A 22,843-nucleotide genomic window follows, 5' to 3' on the forward strand; every position below is an offset into this window, starting at 1 on the left:
ATAGGATCAGTATCGTTTAATAATAATTCCTGACTACACCCAATTCTGCACACTGACTCCAAAACTCTCTATGCATGGGTCTGGTATCATCAATCTAGGATCATCAATTTAGATTCTGATTGTCTCAGATTACGGTTTGCGTTGGCAACCCAGTGTGGTTTGCACTGTTTACTGTGCACTGTGACCAGGAGAAGAAACCCAAGCTAATGAGTGGCAGGAAAACACTGGAGCAGCTTTAACCCTGAAGCCGTGTACGGTTGGCTGTGTTTACATGCAGACAAGCACACTCTCACATCAACTACGATTTTGTGGAATGTGGCGTATTATCATTGCTGATGCACGATGTCGGCATGCGCCTTCAGGTGAATGAAAATACATGCAAATGATCTGGACACTTGGAATCAATGCCAAGTCAATGAGCAGCACTCCTCTCGCCAGCTCCTCCCACGTTATTCCACATCACACAGATCTGAGATTGTTAGTTTTACCCGCTGGCTTTTCATCTACAAAAGACTGTCTGATTAGAGTCTTTTCAAGTTGCTGTAAGACTGTTCTGATGCGTCGCTGCAACTGAGGAGCTGATCTGTGTCTGATTGCTTTCAGTGACATACACAATTACCCAGCTGCTTCCTGTGATTAAAGCAACTCTCCTGTTTCTAGGCCATTTCCTCCTTCTCCTCCTCTTCCTCCTCCTGCTTCACTCCTTTCTGCAGTCATCCACCTGTCCACCCCCTCTCACTACTTGTTTTACGCTTGGCATTATGAAACACAGGTATTACTTTTAAAATCCCTCCTGTCCATATGCTGTGTACATGCACACACAGGGTTTTTTCAAATAAATACTTTGAGCCTGAAACTAGCAAACACCTCAACTTTTTAAGAAGTTGTGTCAATACTTTTGAGTTCAAGACTAAAACTTGAACAGCTTGAAATTTTTTGAAAGTTTTGTACTGTCTGAAAAACTGAGAGAACATCCCTCAAGTTTTCTATCAACCTCAAAGGACTACAGTATATGCAGTATGAAGAAACTTTGGATTTTCTATCTCTTCCTATAAGATTTTTCTAAAATATTGTTGGTTTAACTCAGTGAAATAAATTTGACCACCAAACTTAAAAAAAGGCAAACTTAAGAAATGAATGAATCAATAATTAACCTTGACAACTAGGATTTCACTAAGATGATGTGTGGCCAGAAAAAGAGGAAAACTCTGTATACTGAAATGTGATGCAACTCAGAGCACTGCACCGACACACATCTTGAGGCAATATTGTGGTGGTAATGGTGCTGTCCTGAACTGCACCAAAGTGAAATGTATGTGCGCTTTGCAGCCAATAAAAGTAAAATAGGTGAAGGTGAACACCTGTTAAATCTGCATCTACAGAGGGAGCTTGTGTGAAGTTGGCAAAACGATAGGCAGATTCCAGCTAATGTGCTTATATTTTCGTAATGGGCATATTTTAGTACAAAATATATAAATTTAGTTAAAGGACATACAGTACATTGCAAATTGTTTTTGGCTGAACCTAGGAGTGCACAGATGTGTCCCTTTGTGGTGGCTTCTCTTTGCTCTCTTTATCCTTTGCCCACATTTCTTGTCAGCTAATTTAGCATCTTCTTCATCCTGCCACCCGTTTCTTTCCTCTTTAGGTCCTCTCCTCGCTCAATCATCTTTTTCATACTCTGCTTCTCATTTTCACCCTCTTCTTTTTTCTCTGTCACTTCATCTGTCTCTGTCCCGCTGCTCTCCCGCTCTGCACATCCATAACACTTCTCTGTCTCTCTTTTCTCTCCCCGAGTCCCTCTTCCTCTCTATTTACCGCTCAGACTTACTCCCTCATTTCACTTCTCCTCTGTTCACTTAACCTCCCACATCCATATTCAGCTGTCACTTGTCCTCCAGCTGCCTTGTCCTCTTTTCCTCTTTGTCCTGACCCAGTCACCTACTTTGTGGAAAAAATAATAATCTTGGGCTCCTTTGAACAGCAGCATATGTGAGCAACTACATTACATACAGTAAGACATACAGCTGTAGTCAATGGTCATTGGGAAGGGGCCAGATGGGCTACTGAAACCATCTGGAAGTGTGTCAGGTTCCTCCTTCTCCTTCTTCAACAGCACAGACTAAAAATAATTCAGCATAGATCAAACTGTTGGCTGTGAACCTTTCTGTCCTTATGTTGACCATAAGCTGGTAAGTCAGACAGATCACAGCGGTGCCATGCTCCTGGTGCTGACTTCAAGAACCGCAAATGCACACATAATTTCCCCTGACTCTTATTCTCTTTCTCCAAATATGAGAGGATTTACTCCAGGCCCAGACTCTCCCCTGCTGTTAATCCTCATGCTTTATAATTCTCCACACTCAGTCTCGCTGTATGTGTATGTGTGTGTGTGTGTATGTATGCATGCGTCATGAAGATTGATGCATACATCAGATGAGCTTCACTGTATGAATTCAAAATATTGAAAAGGTTATGCCTGACAGGAAATTATCACAGGTCTATATAGTTTCTCTATGCCACTGATGCATTTGTACAGTGTGTGTGTTGACACACGGCAAATCATGGACTAACCTCACTGCCACGAAGCATGCACTAAAAGGGCCATCTGCATTTTAATGACTAAGTCTAATTTATCTATGGCTACTGCACATTATTACAGGAGACTGTTGATATTCCCCACATAGCCACACAGAGTTTAAGATGGCCGCCTAATTTCTGCTGATGGCGACGCTATGCTAATGGTTTTTTGCATTTTCAGTGCACCTTTCCAAACCAGCTCATCACAGAGGCGTTTAGGTGGATGTGTCTCGGGAGGCATATGTGCAAAAGTATGCATAATTTATCGCAGAGCATGATTCAGATGAAATAGTGAAGGTGCCTCTATATACGGGCAACGCAAATGCAGCCCTGGGTTTCACAGTGCTGTGCTTGTTGAGGAGAGTAATTACTGCTAAAGTGCTTCAGTGCCACAACGGCAGAGGAAGAGTTTCACAGTATCAAGTCCTTTAGGTGATAGATTCTTTCAGTGGTGTGCTTTTTTCTGCAAACATTGACAAGAAGAGTATGTATCACTGTAGTGGAAAACAGAGGCTGCTCCAACTGTGGTTCAGCAGTAGTGTATGAATATGTGTACAAGTTTAATACGTTTTATTTACTGGTCTGGTCCATTTACCAATAAGTATGTGTGTAAGTCAGTGTATGTATTGTATATGTAGAAGTAGTGCTCTTCTAACTAGAAACATTTTTCCAAGAGACATATAAAAATCAACTGGCAACTTATGAATGAATAATAATAATGATGAATACGTTGTCTTCGTTTAAAAAAAAAAAGGATCTAATGTTGTGTTTCAAATGAAAGAAAACATTAAAAACTTTTCCAGTTACTCCGTAAATAACATTTTTGGGAGATTATCTGTGAAAACAAATTGAAGCTGCACTAAAGATGAGGCCAAATGATTTTTTTTCAGTACGTTCATTTCACAAAAGCAACAAACTATGTATCATTTATATCTTTTTTCAAAGTCAGTATATCTCAAAGGATAAAGCTCTTTGAGATTCATGCTTTAATGTTCAAGAAGCTTCTTACAGAACGTTGCATTTCACAGTAAATAAATAGATGAATAAATGAACAAAAATAAAAAAAGGAGTTTAACTGGCTTGCAAAATATAATGGCCTAATCCACAAATAATTATATTCTAAGCTCTACATTAAAAGAAAATGTCACAATAAACCGACAAGTTATTTAAGTAATTGGTACTAAAGAATGTTTGCTTTTTGTGTGCATGAAATCTCATCCCTCTGGTTTATATGCATCAGTCTACAAATCCTTTAAAATTCGCTTCCAGTTGAGGTGTGAAAAGAAAATATTACATTGTATGGTGTGTAAAATGCGAGTTTGTAAATATGTAGAAAACGTATGAGACTTCTTAGGGTGCTAGTCAGCACAGTAGTGTAAGTTGTAAAGTACAGGCAATAGTGTGCATTGAATCAAGCATATTGCTTATCGGTGGTTTTCAACAGAATGGTCCAGCTACAGCAAGCCCTGAGGGCAAAATGTCAGTCACCACTCACACAGCATACAGTAAATTAAGGCACACTATGTCATAGATTCAAGACATTTTGTATATGTCATGATTGTTTAAGGTTAGAATTGGTCTATTGATAGCACCTGCAATTAGCCTTGTAAACTACAAAAAACTGAGAGGGTAGGAGAAGTCCCCAATCATAGGATTCACTTAAATAAATAAATAAATAAATATAAACCAGAATATTCAGTGCATGGGCACACTGCAAGCCAGCATAGAGCTAGCTGTTGGATCTGATCAATAACTCTTCACATGCATGATACTGTCCACAGACTCACTAAACTAAACTCTGGTTTCTATCAAGGTGATAGTGGTTAAACACATCATTCATCACTGGCGGAGGGCCACGAATCTGCCTCTTCCCTTGAGCATTTTAAATAGCTGCAGCGCGGTATATTAGTGATGAAATGAGTCTTGTGTACTGCCAGGGGACCTGCCACGACTACGTGCTAAAGTGGGCATCCTAATGAAATAAAAAGGCTACGTGTAACACTGAGTTACCTGTAAAGGCTAGAGTTGTCCCCGGTGACACAGAATAATGCATTAAATGTGTTTTGGCTGTATGAGTAAATGCATTTCTCCCAGACTCCCACGGCAACAGAAGGATGGAGGGAAGGAGAGAAAGAAGAGAGGAGGCAAGAAAAAAGAAAGAAAAAACAAACATGTTTGGAAGCAGGAAACAGGAGAGAGAGGAGGGGGAGGACAAACAACCGATAGAAAAAAGAGGTGAGAGAATAGTCAAGGGAGGATGGGAGCAGGAGGAGTGAGAAAACAGAAAACACAGTGTTTGCAAATCGCAAATTAAAAGCATAAGCGTTCTACACACCAAGTCTTGTCCCAGAGGAAATGTGGGCCTTTCAGCATAAAAACCTTATTCAGAGCAAGTAGGTAGGTAGAGACAACCTCTCCTTGGCCTCCTGCCATCATTTCCACTAGCAGTTAAACATACAAAACTACAAGTACTACTGTAACACTAAGTATAATGTTTTAATTTTCAGAGTTAACCCTAGTCTCTGCCATCTGCAATAAAGGCCGCAGAGCTAGTACAGAGTTTTTATTCATAAAAAGTATGCTAGGTCCAGTTTTGAAACGTTCAAGGTGCTACTGTGCTATTAACCTGGCATTTTATTAACATTTAGAACGTCTCATCATGAATGTGGTGGCAACATACACAGTGCAGACATCCTAATGCAGACCTAATTGGTCTAGGTACTGTATGGGGCTAGTATGGTGACAGGAAAATGTTGGCATTGAAAATCAAAATTAATTGATTCAATGACATGTGGAGAATTTCCCAGTCTATTGCTAGCATTTACATTCAATCAATTTTGCCATCTATAAATGAGATGCCATCAAATTTTGTAAAAATGTTTTATACCTGTATTGTACTGTAATTTAATGATTTATTCAAGAGATATTGCAGTTTATGTTGGATGTGCTGGGCCGAACTTACAAAGGATGAGTTGGACAAACAATTTAAAAATTATATTTGTATTCTGTATCTTGATATACAGTAGGATGTTGAGAGTTTACGTCTCATATATATGTAAAACTGTTCTTCTTAACATTTTTATACCTGCATCTTGAACATCCTCCGTCCTGCCTCTGCTAGCACATTGCGCTGTTTCTGAGTACATCACTGCCCCATTGATTCGTGGGATAATGTGTGTTGTGTTCCTCATGTGCGTGTGTAAACAACATGGGATCTCACTCACGTGTGGGTCAAAAACTCCACAAGGTACCTTAAAAATTCAGTTTTAGAGTTCCACCGTTCCACAGTGGTGTACAGTGAAATGTCCAGGAAAAGTGAGTCATGAAAACAAACTTGAAATGTTCTTACCATATGGTGGCACTATCTCTGCCAAGAGTTCCCTGGCTCATGGCCTAACCACCATAAAAGTCCAATAAAATCTAATTAGTATTTCAGTTATTCTGCTAACATATGGGACTGAATGATGCAGATGCATTTATGGCCACCCATTAACCTTATAAAGCCATACCAGGCTCAGCATTATTACGGATTGCACCAGACTGTCTGTATAGACCCTATCTGATGTAATAATGTGATTTGAGATATCTTTTCGATGTATTTGAGGTGCATGCATTGCCATATGGAAACCCTGCCATAACTTAACAAAACAAATTAACCTAGTCATTAAAACAAGTGATAATTTATTGGGCTTTTTAAATACTGTGAAGTTAGACTTAATCTCACTGTTATTTAGATATATATCCTCAAGAAAACATGTTGTATAATGTGATCTTCAACACACTGTAACGAAAAACGAAAAGTGAAAATATAAGTTGAGCCAAATTCTAATAACACATACTCACCACCCTGGTCAGTGCTGACAGCGATGATGGCTACCGGGCGAGGCAAGGAGCTCATGTCTGACACCCCATTGAGCGACTCAATCTCAAAGGTGTAATTGGCGTGTGCTGAGAAGTCTGTGACAGTGACAGTGGCGTTGGTCAGCCCTAATGGTCGTGGCAGGAAACGAAGCTCCTCCTCACACAGCTGGCACTGGTTGGGCTCGGGGCCACAGCGTTTACACTGGACGTTGTAGGTGAGGTCCCGGCGTCCTCCTGTGTCGCTGGGAGGTGACCACTCCAGCATCAGACAGGTGTCGTTCAGGTTAAACATTAAGTTGCGGGGAGGAGACGGAGGGCCTAATAACAGAGGAAAAAAAGAATAGCTGAATCAACTAATGCTTAAAAAAAGAGTCACGATTACTGTGATCAATAGTTTAAGCACTGGTTCCTGTTGTGACCATGGCTAGTGGTACATGACACTTACTTTCAACCAGACAGTAAAGCTTTTTATTATGGTATAAAATCAATGATTCACAAACATTAAGCAAATGTATTGGCTTGGAGGGGTTTTGTCTTCTGTTCCGTTACTCTTCTGATTAAAAGCCTAGCAGCTGATTTTAATGCAAACAAAGCTCAAGCCCCTGTTGTGCTATTATTCCTCAGTGGCCAAAGAAGTCGGAATAATTGCAATGGCAAAAATAAAAAGGTTGATTACAGGCTACAGAAGAAATTATTCTGGAGAACTTATTTTGACTTTGGAAAAACATCTATAAAGGAGTGCGGAGAAAATAAGAAACAAAACAAAGAACAAATAATCATCATTATTATCTCTGCCGAGCTGGAGGCCATTTAATTATAAAGTCATTATGCCCATACCATTATGCAGACAGGAAGAAGAAGAAACAGTCATACTTGAGCCAGCTGAATGTAGGGATGCACGATCGGTGCCAAAATTCACAGATGAGTCCGATAATTAAATATTTGCCTACTTACTTGCCTTATTACAGTGCCTTGGTAGGCAAATGTAGAGACTGCTTACTGAAAAACTGCCCCTGACGGGAACGCGCATCAGCTGTTTTGCATGAATTTGCCTCTAAAACAACTCTGTCTCGTAACGTTCCGTTATTATCTCATAGCGTGGTGAATGTGCAAAAGCGTTTTGGAGTTGTTGGATTGTGTATTTGATGAGTTTGATGAGGGAAACCAAGAAATCCCATGATCCTCCGTAGCGTAGCTCTGATCGTTCTAATAAATAGCTCGCACCGACAATTAAAGGTAACGAACCTCCTCCTAAGACTATAGGAATTATGGCAATGGGCCAATTTGCCAAAATGTTGAATTATCCCTTTAACCTTAAGTGTGTATATAAACTATTAAAACTGTGGTCGGTTATCAGAATCGGTATCGGTTGTGAGAAGCAGGAAGTTATTGGTTATCGGTATTGGTGGGGAAAAAAGTTATCGTGTATCTCTGTTAAAATGCATTAGCTCCAACTTTGTGATGTGGCCAGGGACTGGAGGAGCGCCTAGCAACACAGGACCTAAACTTGACCCCTGATGGACACCAGAGCTAACACAATGTTCCAAATGTTCGCACAAACAACAAGTCAGTTAATCCAAGTTTGAAGAATCCCCACAAATGTAATGGCTGTAATTCACAGAGGTGCGCCGCAGTATAAAATTGTTATGGTTAAATATCACATTATTACTGTACCACATAACTCTTCATAATGCATTCCTCTCCTGTGCAGTAAACATTCTAAGTTATTTCACCTCCCTCACATTTCACTTCGGGGAGGTATTTTGGTGCTGTCGGGGATGCGCATGTTTGTCTGCCAGGGTAAGTATTGTGCTATAGCAAGCAGCCAGCTGTCAACAGGGTGGAGTTAAAAGGCCTGAGGGATTTGAACACTCCCATCCTGCCAAGCTCACTGTCTGCCCAGACAATGGGATGTTTTCTCTCTCCTTTATACCATCCATCCCTCAATCCCTCTCCCTCCCTGCCTTTGCTAAAATCTCAGCAGACAGGACGGGCTCCTCCCGTCCCTCCTCCACCTCTGTCAGTGGATGTCCATTCTCTCTCTCTCTCTCTCTTTATCTCTTTTCGACCTCCATCGGCCATTATCTCACCTCCTCTATTCTCTCCATCGAGGAGAATCCACCCACCTCCCCCCTGCAGAGCAACCCCACTGCCATCACTCAGCTGCTATTCTCCTCTGGGAGAGATTGGTATCATCACCCTCCTCCCTTTCTCTCTTCACTGTCCACGCCATCAAGCCCTCACACTTTCTCTCCACCTTTATCTCTCTCCCTGTGACATCCCTTCTTTCTCTCTCTACCTTTGTCTTCCTCTCAGGCACTCAGCCTTTAATCTCCATTTCTCTTTTTTTGTTTTTAGATGTCAAGCAAGAAAACTGTTTATGCTCTGGCCTACAAGTCCCTGATTAAAATGCATTTCACAAACTTCATAGCTTGAAGAAAAGGATAAGAAAAAGAAAAGTGGTAGTCTACTCCCCTTAGACTGCTGGGTCGTCACATACCCACAAGCCTTTATACACGGTGTTTGAATTGGTACCAAAAGTGGCTCTCAAGATACAGCATATGAGGCTGACTAGAACAGTTGGTTTAACAACTAACAACAACTGTTGTAAAGCTGCATCTTGAAATAAACCACTTTTCTGACATATCTAAAGCCATCTGATCAGCATTTTATTTTTAGATTTTGTTGACAGATGTGATTGCAGTTAACCCCTGAGACAATTTCTCTGGTAGCTGTCCAACAAACGGATCATCTGAGTCTAAATTTAGAACTGAAAACCTTGAATGAAAAGCTGAGCCTTACAGTGCACGTTGCAGGGCACTGTAAACTCACAGCATTCCTGCAATGACTGGGCTTTGTCTCGCCGTAAAAAGACAAATACAGTCTTTCACCCTGGAGAGCTCTCAGACGTGGCCCCCGTCTATCTCAGTGACAGCTAAATGGCTTTTTAATTAAAGGAGAATTAGTCCGGTTAAACTGTAATTTAATGCAAATATGAAGTCGTAATGACAGTCAGTGAATCATCGATGAAGACGAGGCAGCTGAACAAAAGCCATGTAATTCATCCATGAGACTCTCTAATGCATAGTTTCACACCAGATAAGTCCTAGAGACGAGGCTGGATTTACGGCCACAGTGAAATCTGAGAGACCACTGGAGTAATCCACCAGCTCTGTAGACAAAGTAATAACTTACCCCGGCATACACAAGTATAGAAACCTTTAATTAGAATTCACAATTAACAGAAAGTCTCCTGAATACCATTTTTGACTATCCTTATTTGTCTTCATTGGTGAGAGTCAACCTACTGTAAACAGCAATTTAGCATTCTTGCAATAACTCTGATTGTATCTAAAAGGAAAGGACGGCTAAAAGCATTTTAGCTCAGACTCACCTGCTTGAGAGCCTCACAGAGTCTTTAATGCAATGGCTGAGGTTTTGTAAGTCTATGCGGTTAGGTGACTAATGAGTATTAGGTTCTACTTACGTGTGCAAGCCATAGTTGGAGGATCTTTCTCGGCCCTGAAGAAGCCCATCTCACAGCGACAGATGGTAGCACCTTCTCCATAGCTGAAACTGTGTGGAGGGCACTTAGAGCACTTGATGTTTCCAGCATATGCCTTGTAGAAGCCTGGGTGGCACGCTGGGGGTGACAGAAAGAAACATGATATTTCAACATATGGTCAAGCCACGTTATGGACATAAAGGGAATAGTGATATTTTGCATGATTTACATGATTTTTACATGATTTTTACATGAAGTGGCACAAGGGGACCAAGAATAGGGGATTATTATTTCTCTACCCATGAGGGCCTAAGGGATACACATTGTTTCCTGAAAATATTAATAATGAAAATGTATAATTATGAATTTAGCATTATCCATTTCGTTAACAATATTGATCAGAAATTCATATCTTAGAACACTGAATACTAATATATCCATGAAAATGTGGTTTTATTTTCAAATATGGAAAGTGATGCAGCACAATTCACCAAACTATAATGAGACCATCTGTTTAGGTTTGTTACAACCATGTTGTTTGTTGCAAACCATGGCTCTAACAATTAAAAATCATGATTATCATTTTATGGGAAAATTATTATTCTCTAAGTTTTGGTGTCCAACTTTTCAAAAGATTTGAGAAATATGAAAAGTTGTGGAGTTAGGAAGAAAGCACGGCGGAGCTGAAAGAATTAGACTTTGGCTAAATATGTATTCTCTGTCACAAACATTTTTAAAATGCAAATTTCAGTTAATGCCCTCCAAATGAACAGTGAAATAGGCCTTTTTTAAAAACACCTGTGTAGGTGTACCATGGGCGTGTGGAAAATGTACTGTGCATGCAGTAATCTAAATAGAAAACATATTTACATGGCAAAAGGGGATCTTAGCTTAGAGCATGAAAACACATTCTGCACCAAGCTATTTAACTGTGTAGACTGAATGGGATGCTTCACCACAGTACAGTTTTTAAGGACACAACATCTTTCAAAGAGCAGTGATTGTGTCTTACATCTATAAATGAGGACAACATTATGCAGCGTTATTTCAAAATAACATCAGTGTTGTTGCAGAGAAGACATACAGGCCTACACTTTAACATGGATACTTCAGAGTATTTTTAATTTTAAACACATAAAGAGCTGAAGCGCCTTCATTCTTTCCTAACAGAGAGAGAAAGAGAGAGAGAGAGAGAGAGAGAGAGAGAGAGAGAGAGAGAGAGAGAGAGAGAGAGAGAGAGGCTTTAGGCATCTTGGTCTGCTGTATGAAACATTTTGCCAAAACAGCTGATCTTCTTCCAGAAACCGTGTGTATGAAAGCATGTAATGAAGAGGTTTTCTGTTGGTTCCAAATTTACACAAAACACATGTATTACTATCAAACCCAAGGTCTGGCATCAACATGTGCATATTGAAATAGAAAAAAATGGCAAATAATGCTTGCATTGTGTTTGCAACCCTGGAAGCATTGGAAGCACTTCTATATCACAAAGACACGCAAAAGTCTCCTGACTTGTGAGATTTCCATTGCTGCTGGTTGTCACCAAACACATCGATTTAACAAGGTAACACAAGCTGAGCAATTTGAACAGAATCACCTTGAAGCACCGAGTGCCTTTGTATCTCTCCATTGCTGCCTGTGATAAATGGAAGTGTAGGGAGGACAAGGAAGCACCCATAACCGTGACTGCTCTGATCTAATGGGGACAATGGGGACAATTAGGACTGAGGCAAAGAGGCTAACCCATACACACATGCAGCACGGGTTGACATTTGTATCCTTGTTTGTCTGTTTGTGGGCTGTTGGCCGGTAAAATGACACATTTACTGTATTGAGGACCAGTACTACACAGCTGAAAATAGCCCGTTCATTATAATCTGGTATTTTATAATCAATGGAATCTATATATAACTAAATCTGAGCTTTTTGACAATTGTTGTATTCCATTTAAATAGAAAGTCACGTATCTCATAATTGGGTAAAATAAAGGGTATAAAAATGTAAAATGTAAACATTTTAAAAAAAATGGCCAGTGAATTATTACATTCAAACTGATATTTGCCTCAACAACTTGACATACACACATACATACAGTACAGTGCACAAACACACACACACCCCAACAGAGGTTGAGGAGGTATGATAAGTGGCATCCCCTACAGCGTACCAAGGCTGCCTCTGTCATTAACCTCTGATACCAACGTGTCCTTGAGTCAAAAACCGTCAGTCAACACCCCCACACCACTAGACCCTGTTTCAGACTCTGTCAACCTAATGATGCCTCTGTCCGACCTTCGCTGAATTGAGGGGATGTTCCTTTTCGAACCTCACAGCTTCCCTCTGCAATCTGTCCGGCCAGGCTCTGTCCAAGGCCACGGTGCAGCTGTACAATGGCTGACCATGCATCACCCGAGGATGGATGCACACATGGTGGAAAGAAGGTTAGCACTTGCATGCCGCTGCGCCCGCAAATGCACACATGTGCCAGTGGACATGGCAACAGCACATTGAACTGAAGAGGGCAGCAGGTCGAATGTGAATGAAGCCTGGAGATTTGGACTGGAAAAAGACAAGCCAGAGGCTGCGGATCAAATACCACCGATGATCCATCAAGGACAATCATGTTGTCCTAATAATCAAGCATGCAAGCAGTTGGTGTCAGTATGACTAAATCAGTTACTTACAAAAAAGCACTACTATTTCCACAATGAATAAACACTCTGATCAATATGCATGAAAAATACTTGGCATTGTGTTGATTTACACATTAGGCAGCTGATGGTCTGGTGACTGTGAGTCCCTGAACAAAACAGCACAGTGGAGGGAGGCTGCAGGACAAGACTGTCAATGTGTGTTTGTGTGTGTGTGTGTGTGTGTGTGCGTGCGTGTGTGTGTTTAGAAGCTGTTCGGTTTCTTGCCTGTGTCAGGACAGGTCACATGCACATGCAAAGTGCATTAAAATGCACAATCTTAATGCAGTGAGATGTTGCTTTAGCTGCAGAAGACTGAACAACCAGTAAGGTGTCGTTGACAATCAGTGTCTCATGTAACAACAATGAAGCGAGAGCTACTGCCTGCATCAAGTGTCACAAGGTTGCACTGACACTGAGAAAACATATTGTACTGTATGTCTGCCTGTCAGAGAGGCACAACATGACCGTTGCTCTGTTTGTTGGTGCTGACACCAGAGCCCAGCACCAACATGTTATGGAAGCACACGGAAACAGAGTAATGACTACAGACTCAGCAGACATGACATACCATTATTCATCACAGAACGAAATGCATCAATTACATACTGTAAGAGATTTTCAAAAGTGAATGCGAGAGATATTAATAAAAATACTATTTCCACTCTTTATCTGAGTTGAGAATAGTGAAATGATCATAATGTGCCAAAGTGATTATACACAAAATATAATACTTCTATACTTCTGTAATACTTCTAGCTATGAAAGTCGTTACTGAGTCTATCAACATACTAGCCTTTGGAGACATGGGCTGGGGTGTGCTGTATATACTGCACACCTTTGAAGCAAGTAGACTAGTGCTGAGCAGGGGATGGGAGAATAGCATCCTGACCCACTGGCCTTTGGGGCTCTGATCTAATTCTAGACCCTCAGTCCAAGGTTAATGAGATCTGGAAGTCATCCAGAACATCTTCAAGCCCTGGGCTCAAAGCCCTGATCTGGGCCCTGAGACGCAGAGGTAGCAGATTGGTTGGTTGGTTGGTGCTACTTCACACTCACTGGACCTGAACAACAGCAGGGCAACTGGCAGGCATGTCGGGTATGGGGAGTAGACCTGCCTGTCTGCTTCTGCCTCTCTACTGTAGATACTGTACTATGTGTAGGATTGTCTGCAGCAGCTTGGATTCTGGTTCTCTGATTGGATAGATAAGTGCAGTGGTGGAGTGAGTAGAGCTCCTTTTATTTAATTAGCTGAACGGTTTGGTGGTTCAAGATATTCAAACAGAAATGTGTGTGGTTTGTTTTCTCAACAGTATCTAAATTTAATTGTAACCACAATAATTTCTGCTAATGTTGTGTCTGCCTGATCCTTACCAGTTCTTACATGAAATTTATTTGCCATAACCTCTTCACTGCAGCTATCAAATAAATCCCCGAAATATGTACAAATAATGATTATGTATATATAAAAATCAGGCTTCATTTAACATTATAACTTTCTATGGCCGCTCTCCATGCATTGAAAACTGACCTATGTGTCAAATGCAACACATATGACCTTTTCAGTGTATCTGCATGTGCGTTTTGTGTTCTGCAGGACTGCTTGCATGATTGCATGAAACTCGCTGGCTCTTGAGGTTGTATAGCCGATGATGGTGGGTTCCTCTCCCGGTGGTCAGCGAAGAAGAACAATTCCAAGAGGAGCACAATTCTGCAGCATTTACTTGCAGAACCACATCAACAAATGTTGCAGAATAGTTCAGCTCTTGAAATCAAAGGCAGCGTGGTGAAGAGGCGATGTAAAGGATGAGAGATCATTGCAGAGATGGTGGCATTATAAGGCGAGATGCAGCCGGAAACTTATTGCATATGGGGAGAGAATGGAAGATGTTCCCGATTTTCTGTTTCATTCCACACAAATATCATCCTCCTCGGTGCCCAGTCCATGACAATGGTTGAACAATACAAATAAAAACCTTATTGCTTTTCCTCTGTCTCTGCTGACACAGAAGACATCACTGCCTTACATATTAGCTGCAACTGTCTTGTCCCCCTTGATTTCTCCATACACTCTAATATCCATCATACTACAGCAAAAAAAGAAAAGAAAAGAAAAGACCACCCCTTCCCCCCGGCTTATACAGTACAACATAGAGCCATCCAAATAGAACAAAGAAGACTATCAATAGCACTAGGATAATTTAGGATGATAGAAAACCATGAGACTTGGTTCATGACTGTTGTTGAGCCAACACACTAGTCTGTGTTCTCACATACACCTACACTCCTTCTTGCTGTAATGCAATATGCATTATGTATTAACACTAGAGATGATGAAGAGTCACACCTCTTCTTCAGATTTTCTAAAAAAAGAAAAAAAAAGAAAAAATGTAGTAGTAGTGGTGCTCTGAAACCTACCTTTAATACTTTTCACATGTAATCAAAAACAGCGCTCTCCAACACTCATAATGAAAAGCCCTCCTCTCTTCTTCTTTCAGCCCGTCTCTCATGCTCATCAGCCTTCCTCCCTCTCTTCATTAGCTCAAAGCAGTGAGCGCTATCTCTGATTTGCACTTGAGGATTAGTGGGCCTCTCCAACACATCTCCGCTGAAGTGTTGGGAATGGTGTTCGCTCTTTTCACAGTCTCCCTAAAGTGACAGCTTCAGGAAGTTAAACTATATTAGAACTATCAAATAGGCAATGAGAATCTTTCTTTCTTTCTTTTTAGTATGTTGTATGGTCACTGTAACTATAAACATCCTAGTCACTACTACTTGGCCCAGTACATTGCCTCTATAGTGTGTGTTCTGCTGCTGCAAAATGTCTTGGTTAGTGTATTGGGAAAATACACTGTCGGAGGTTTTCCTTACGTGTTCTGTACCCTGTTTTAGCGTTTTCCCTGTACATCCTAAGGTAAAATCCTGGAATCTATGGAGTTAGTAAACACCATGCATGTATGACATGTGCGCTTCCCAGCAAAACATACACACATGGAACATCTGTTCAAAGTAATAAGCGCAACTGTGTCAATGTCTATGTTTTGTCTGAATATGAAAGACAAGACAAATAGATCTCATATCTAAATCATTTTAGCAGAAACATGCAGCAACAATGGAGACTGAATGTATGGATATGGATATCAGGGAATAAATAATTCTAATAACCAATGTATTGGCCGATTAAATTATTATAATAAAAATAAAACAAATAGCTGCTTTTGATAGCTTAAATGTTCAAACACTTACAAAAATATAAATTGAAGAAAGATCCATTTTACTATTTTCAAATACTTTTATTGTCAAAAATTGTTGTGTGGGGCAAGCAGCAAATGAACATTTCTGTGCCTATTACTGTACATTATTCATTTACTTCAGGCCAGCAATGCATTTCACCTCTGCTTGATAAATAATAGCACATGGAAATCATTTCTTAGTAAAACCAAGTCATATTCCCCGCACTTTATTAGTCAAAATATAAGTGTTAACATCGGCGTCTATTGGCCAACATTTGGCTAATTAATGGTTATACAGTTATAATTGGCCGATTAAACGGGTCTGCTGATTAATCAGTCGGGGTTACCCTAACCCCTTTTCATGCTACAATGTGTCAGATATGTATTATGTGTGTGCATGGTTTTCTTTTGAATTGAATCAACGTTGCTTTCAACACTCATGAACATGTTTGGAGTTTCAGCCATCTTGAAGCGACAGTTTACTCGGCCACAAAAAGCTCAATTCAGTGATGAAGAGGAGGGAATGAGTTGCATTCAGCTGCAGCAAAAGCATCATTCCCAACTGCTGCTTCATTTGTTCCCTTATGTTCCCCTTTTGCCACAGTTATTTGAATTTCATCAATTGCATTGATTTTTCCCCTGTTTAATTAGACTAGTATTTTGCAGCATGAGGGTTTAATACATTGAATTAGGCTTTGATAAGATACAATGACTGGAGATTCGTTATTGAAGGTAAGGTAATGAAGGTAATAAGCTTTTTCAATGAAGGGAGCAAACAAACAAACAACAAACAAACAAAAACCAATACTATTAACCAGGATAATCAGAGCTAATGATCACTGACTGAAGAGGCTTTATGAAGGATTTATGCAAATCATTTGTACACTTGACATCACAACTTCTATGTTTTCTGTGAAATACTTGGACAGTCATGGTGACACCTGTCCTTCACACCCTCCACCTTCTCTTCCTACAATAGGCCCTGGTTTCATGGGAATACTTTAAAAAAGGGCACATGCTAACAAACTGCATTTATAGCACTTTACATTGTATATCTCAGTCCTCCATTTACACACATTTACATCTCTGATGAAACAGTATCAGGAGCAGTTAGGGCTTCAGTATCTTGCTCAAGGCAAGACTCTTCGATGTGCCCTCTGCAGAAGCTGGGGGTTGAACCAGGAACTAGACAAACCACCCTGATCTTTCCTCGTATCTAATTTCTACAAGTCATTGAACTGTTCCGGACTTTTCCTTTACATCACATTATTCATCCAGTTGTCTCATTAAAAGCACTTTGTGTTTTGTTTTATGAAGAGCAAAGTTTTGTTAAAATTCACAATACTAAAGCACAAGCTTAGTACATTCTTTTTTCCCTAATGAAACATTTGTAAAGCATTTTCCTCCAAGTATTTGAAATCTTGCATTGCTTACAACAATGTTTACTTGCTTGCAGTGTTCTTATTCCCTGCCAGTGGGAGTGGAAACATTCACTAAAAATCTATGTGTGTGTGTGTGTGTGCAAATCCCCATCAACTAGAGTATTACTTTTCAAATTATTGTTACAAAAAAAGTCATCACACATGAACAAAAGACAATGTGGTGTAGCAGAATCAAACACAATTTGTTTCTGTTGCTGCGTGACATTTCTACACTCCAGGAGGATTAATTACAGAAACAACAGAGACACCTGGCATCAAAGTGTTTCCTGTTCTATGAAAAGTTGGGAGTTATAGTGTTGGCATCCAGCTCAGTGAAATGTCCTGATAAACTAGTTTGGATATTTTTAAAGGAGATAAAGGTGAGATGAGAACAAAGTGTGCGATCCTGAAGAGGGGGAGACGAGCTTAATTAACAACCAGACAATGAGAGGAAGATGAAAACACACATTCACGAAAAAGGCAAGAAAGTGAAAGTTTTCACCAAAGGCAGTGCTGTGTAAACTCCTTCAGGGGTGGCCGTCGCTTATAGGAGGTATCAGTGACATTATCGCAGACAAAGATCTCTTTATGGACTTTACAGAGGTCAGCTTCACTGATCCTTTTATGGCAGTGTTTATAGCAGCGCAGAAAGAATCTTACACCCAATGAACCAACAGAGTAGTAAACCTTTCAAAAGACATCAGTTAACTCTGAGTGAGAGCAGAGTTCCTCTCTAAATCTTACTTTGGAGACGAAACAGTGGCTGATGGAGGCTTTGAGGCAGTGTTTTTATCGTCGGAGGTGCACTGCTGAGATAATGTTCTGGCTGGCTCCAAGACTTTGCTGACCTGTATTAGGATATCTCAGATGCATGATCACAACAATAAATCCATGAGAGCCCTTATCATTGGCCAGTGGGTGCTGACCCAGAAAACAACTAGCGAAATGTAGCACTTGTTGCTCTGCAAGTGGTGAAGTTTATGAATAGTGATGAGATTGATTCTTTCCACTTATCCACTTCTATTAGTACTACAGGACACAGAAAGCTGAGCTGTCCCTTTAGCCAGAATTTGAAAGACAAGGTGTTCTATAGGTTTTAGAGATTTATGAATCCTTTAAAACCTGTTGCTGAGAGTAACACAATGTGAACATTGATATAAATTGAGGTAAATATAAACAATGTCACCATAAAGGTTTTGTTCTATGCAATGGAATTCAATGCTACATTTATTGTAGAACTCATTCATCCGCTGCTTCTACTGTAAAACAGTTTGGTTTATATCCAACCCACTATTTTTACTGTTACCAAGTTTAATTATAAAATTCACAAGGTTGTATGCCTCTCGAAGAAGAGAGAATGTGTGTCAATGTGTGTGTAAAGAGGCTTAATGAATTTATTATAAGGTGTTATGAAGATTAGCATGTCTTAGCCCCAAACTTTTCCCTCACTCCCCGCCTTCCTTCCACATGATTGATGCTGATTGTGGTTTTAACACGCTGTTAAATCGACAGCAAATCGTTTTTAGCAGAGGTCGCATTAGCATAAAGGCCTTCTTGTGGAAAATAAACAACAGCAATGTCTTCTCAAAAACAGCACAAACAAAAGAGGGAGATAATGACATGGCAGCCCTTTAGTAACATCAACAACAACATAATGGAGCTAGAGTGAAATTAAAGTGGATCAGTCAATTTAAATGCCTTTGGTGATGCTCTCTCTCTCCCTCTTGCTCTCTTCATTTTCATTTTCCTTTCTACATCTCGCTCTTGCAGGCTTCTAATCCAAAGTGTAGGTAAGAGAACATGAGCTTGAAAAAAATATTTGAAACCTTTTTGGATGGAAGGACGACCTGAGAACATACAGTAATACATCAGGCCCCAGCGGCCACCGGCCTGGAGGCAGAAGTAGGTGAAATGATTAACAATGATATCGATAATATACTAACTACTGATACTGTAACAGAAACAACAGAGAGACAGTAAACAGTAGCTATGTTTCCATCCACTTGTCAATCAAATTATCTGACATTTGCTAAAAATATTAATGAGAAAAAAGACTATGAGAGGCCATGAGGGGCCCCTTGAGAAATAATTCTTATTTGCCCTCTCACACACCACTATACTCATACACAGACACTACTACACTACAGTATCTCACACACACTAGGCAACTCACACACACACACACACACCACTATACTCTCTTACACACACTGTTATACTGTACTCATACACACACACACACCACTATACTATCTGAATACTGAATCACAACACCATGTTTCGGTCACGTCTTATCAGTAATACACTATAACGTAATACGGTAATAACTGCTTTATCCCACAATGCTGTGAATATTATATCCTATACAATTATATTTTTATTTATCTATGGTGTAAAAAAATTGAACAAATCCACGTAAAAAAGGGAAATCAATCAATCCAATTAACCCCCGGAACTAAATTTAGTTCCTATTCTTGCGGTCTTCCAAAGAACCAATCAGAAACTGCCGTTTCAATCAAACTCTCTCACAAATACTACTATACTCTCTGACAGACACTACTATACCCTCTCACATATACTATAGTGGTGTTTGTGTGTAGTAAAGTATGTGTGTAAGAGAGTAGTGGTGTGTGTAAGAAAGTATAGTGGTGTGTGAGAGACTATAGTGGTGTGTGTGTATGAGTATAAAAGACAGTAAAAGTGTGTTTCCATCTAAGAGCTTTGCAATCAAATTGGTGTATCAAATAGATCTCTTGCATTTTCTTTGTTTACTCCTGCCATGTCTTTGAAACATCAGAAATACATACAGTACAATTGACGTAAAATGTGATGGCAATTCACATTTATTTGGCAAAAGCACTGTTTCCATCAGCATTTATCACATACGGTAAACCTTTTATTGATCAAGAGAAAATGCAATGAGATCAACAGTACAAACGTTTTGTTGATTTTCATGACATTTAATCGAATTTTACTGTTTCCATAAGGCATTTTTCATTTGTGTGGATGGAAACATAGCGAGTGTCAAATTAAATTTCTGAAAAGCAGCTGTGAGATGTCAACACTTAGTTTGTGAGACGTGAGAAAATCTAACTGGCACACTGTGAATGTGTGAGCTTTGTGTGTATTTAGGAAAAACTTTGCCAAAAGAAAGCAGGGGCTACTCTGGTTGAAAGAAAAGGAGAAAACAGATGACAGGGTCTGTTTTCTATTGGCCATCACAAATCTCAGAGAGAGACATGGCCTTGTTCTTTAGCACAAAAAAACAAAGACAAAAAGTACATGTGAGAAGTTTGATAAATTAATAACTTAATTATTTTCATTAATCCCCAAAGGGAAATTAATTTGTCTGGCAGCTCATGTACCATTTGCAGAAGAATGAAAAAGCCTGATGGCTGAAGGCCCAAAGGATCTTCTACGTCTCCTGATATCATGAACAGTTTGTTTCCAGTTTTTAACAGGATGTTTAGTCTGTATCCAACGACTTAATGGAGAATTTCGGCAACAGCCATTAGTGAGATGTACACAAGTATTGTTAGGTTTGAAAAAATGTCTACTTCCTGAGTCTTCATCAATATCTCAGCTCAGTTCATCGCTCTTGTTGGAGCCACAAAACAACCGCAGATGGGATGCATAGTTGACATTTCCCATGATGACTGACAGCAGAACGGGCCTACATCTCCACTTCCAAGCTTTCACCTTTGCACCAGCACAGCAACCACGAAAACACCGGGGTGGCAGCCTCCAGACTTTCTCCATTTTCAATGAAAGAAGCTCCTAACCTGAACAAACTCCTTTCGCCACAAAAGTATCCACCAGTAGTTGACAAAAAACAACATAAACATCCGAAACATAACAAAAATAAAGGAAAGGTTGAGTAAAAACTCAGAGCTGCCAGACTTTGCTGCCACCAGTTGAAGTGCATGTTCTAGACTTTTCTGGATGACAACTTTTACCCACAGTTCTGGCAACTAATAGGCCTAATCTTAAAAACACTGGTATTAAAGTTTACTTTAAATAAAGATTGAGGGCCTTTAAGTAAATAATTTCAGTCAAGGTGCTAATGGCTTCATAAAGGCGGCTTTGTGGTAATCTGTCATGATTACCGGATCATCAGAAACCATGAGCGAACCAAGTGAATATTTTGGCCTGAGGACAGACAAAAAAGAAAAGAGACCACAGAGAACATAAAAGCGCTCAATTAATTTCATTACAAGCTGCCCATTAAATTTGATATATATTTTACAGTATGTTAACAGACTGTACCAAAATTGATACAGTTTTATAGCATTTTATAGCAAACTGTAACTTTGAATGTAACTAGCCTTTATAAGGCTGAGAGAAGAATGAACATGCTTTACTTCATGGTTGGAGTGAAAGTCCTTCTGGTACACTTTTCGAGTTTGTGACTTCAGAGAACTTGCTTAGCAAAGGACAGAAAACACTCCGAGTGCAGTCATCTGGGATGATGGAGTGTGACTTCATGGGACTAGCGGGAAGCATTTGCCAGTAATTAGGGGGAGAATGTGCACAATTGGAGCACAGACTTCTCCTGTTAATGATCTGGGGACAACACATTCATTCTGCACGCTCAGTGAAACCACAAACACACACACACATACGTCAAACTCACTCATATTACCAAAGTTTCATGTTGTCTCAGTTCTGTTGGCAGTTTAGTTAAGCGACATCTGATGAGTGGAGCACAATCTTCCCTCCTTTGAACAGCACAGCAATCAATGGCCCAAAGCATTTATGATGTGAGGATACAATGAGGCAGAGCCTGAACATGTTCCAACATCTGCACAGCATTTATTTTACTATGCTCTACATAAAATATAAATCTACTCAACAGAAATAGATGGTGCAATATTTGGAGGAAATACAGTTCATGGGTTTAAAAGTGTTCATGATATTTGTTTAGAAAAAAAAGCTTCAGCCTTGCTGTGAGAGTTGGATAAAGATGCTTGGCTCAGTCTCTACTTTCATAGTTTTCTACTGAAACTCTTCTCAGTCCAACAAAGACGTCTCAATCTGCTACTGTACGGCCTAATAATGAGCTGCTGCTGCTGAAGTGACAGCTTTCCACTATTCTCAGCTTCTTAACTGTATATTTATAACGGTGGCTGATAATCAAATATGCTACTGAGTGTGTGTTGTTGAGGCGCTGATCTGTGAGAAGAAGTTTTCAAATCAGTAGAGGGAGGGATTGGATTTGCTGAGAGAACTGTATGTGTGTGAGTGAGTGTGTGGGAAGTGGCTGGAAGTGTGTACCTTTGTGTGTATGTATGGAGTGCAGAATATATATTTGAGTAGGTGGAGAGCAAAGAGTACCTGTGGGAGAATAAAGTATGTTAAGTAGGTAGGTTAAGTATTTGCAGGTCTCTGGATACACAGATGCATACAGTATGTGTATATATAGTTGATTTTTATTAGATACACTCAGCTATACCTAGGCACAGCCTTGAAATGAATCCTTCGTTTTTTTTTTATTATGTTTCAAAGAGGACTTAGTTCAGCTTCATGATCACACTGGCTGCAGTTGTGCGCTTC

At 39.9% G+C, this 22,843-nt stretch overlaps 1 protein-coding gene across 1 annotated transcript in view; it reads right to left on the reverse strand.

Moving 5' to 3' along the window:
* The window catches only part of LOC311004390 (ephrin type-A receptor 6-like), a gene marked incomplete at both ends in the record, with an annotated part of 173,912 nt that overhangs the window by 65,224 nt on the left and 85,845 nt on the right, over positions 1-22,843 (reverse strand). Inside the window, 2 exons of the mRNA XM_083996441.1 lie at positions 6,424-6,759; positions 9,929-10,084. Of these exons, the coding sequence (XP_083852567.1) occupies positions 6,424-6,759; positions 9,929-10,084 (492 nt within the window). The remainder of the gene's footprint in view (positions 1-6,423; positions 6,760-9,928; positions 10,085-22,843) is intronic.

This window comes from Trachurus trachurus, assembly GCF_905171665.1.
Source record: "Trachurus trachurus genome assembly, chromosome: 21".
NCBI classification, from domain to species: Eukaryota; Metazoa; Chordata; class Actinopteri; order Carangiformes; family Carangidae; genus Trachurus; species Trachurus trachurus.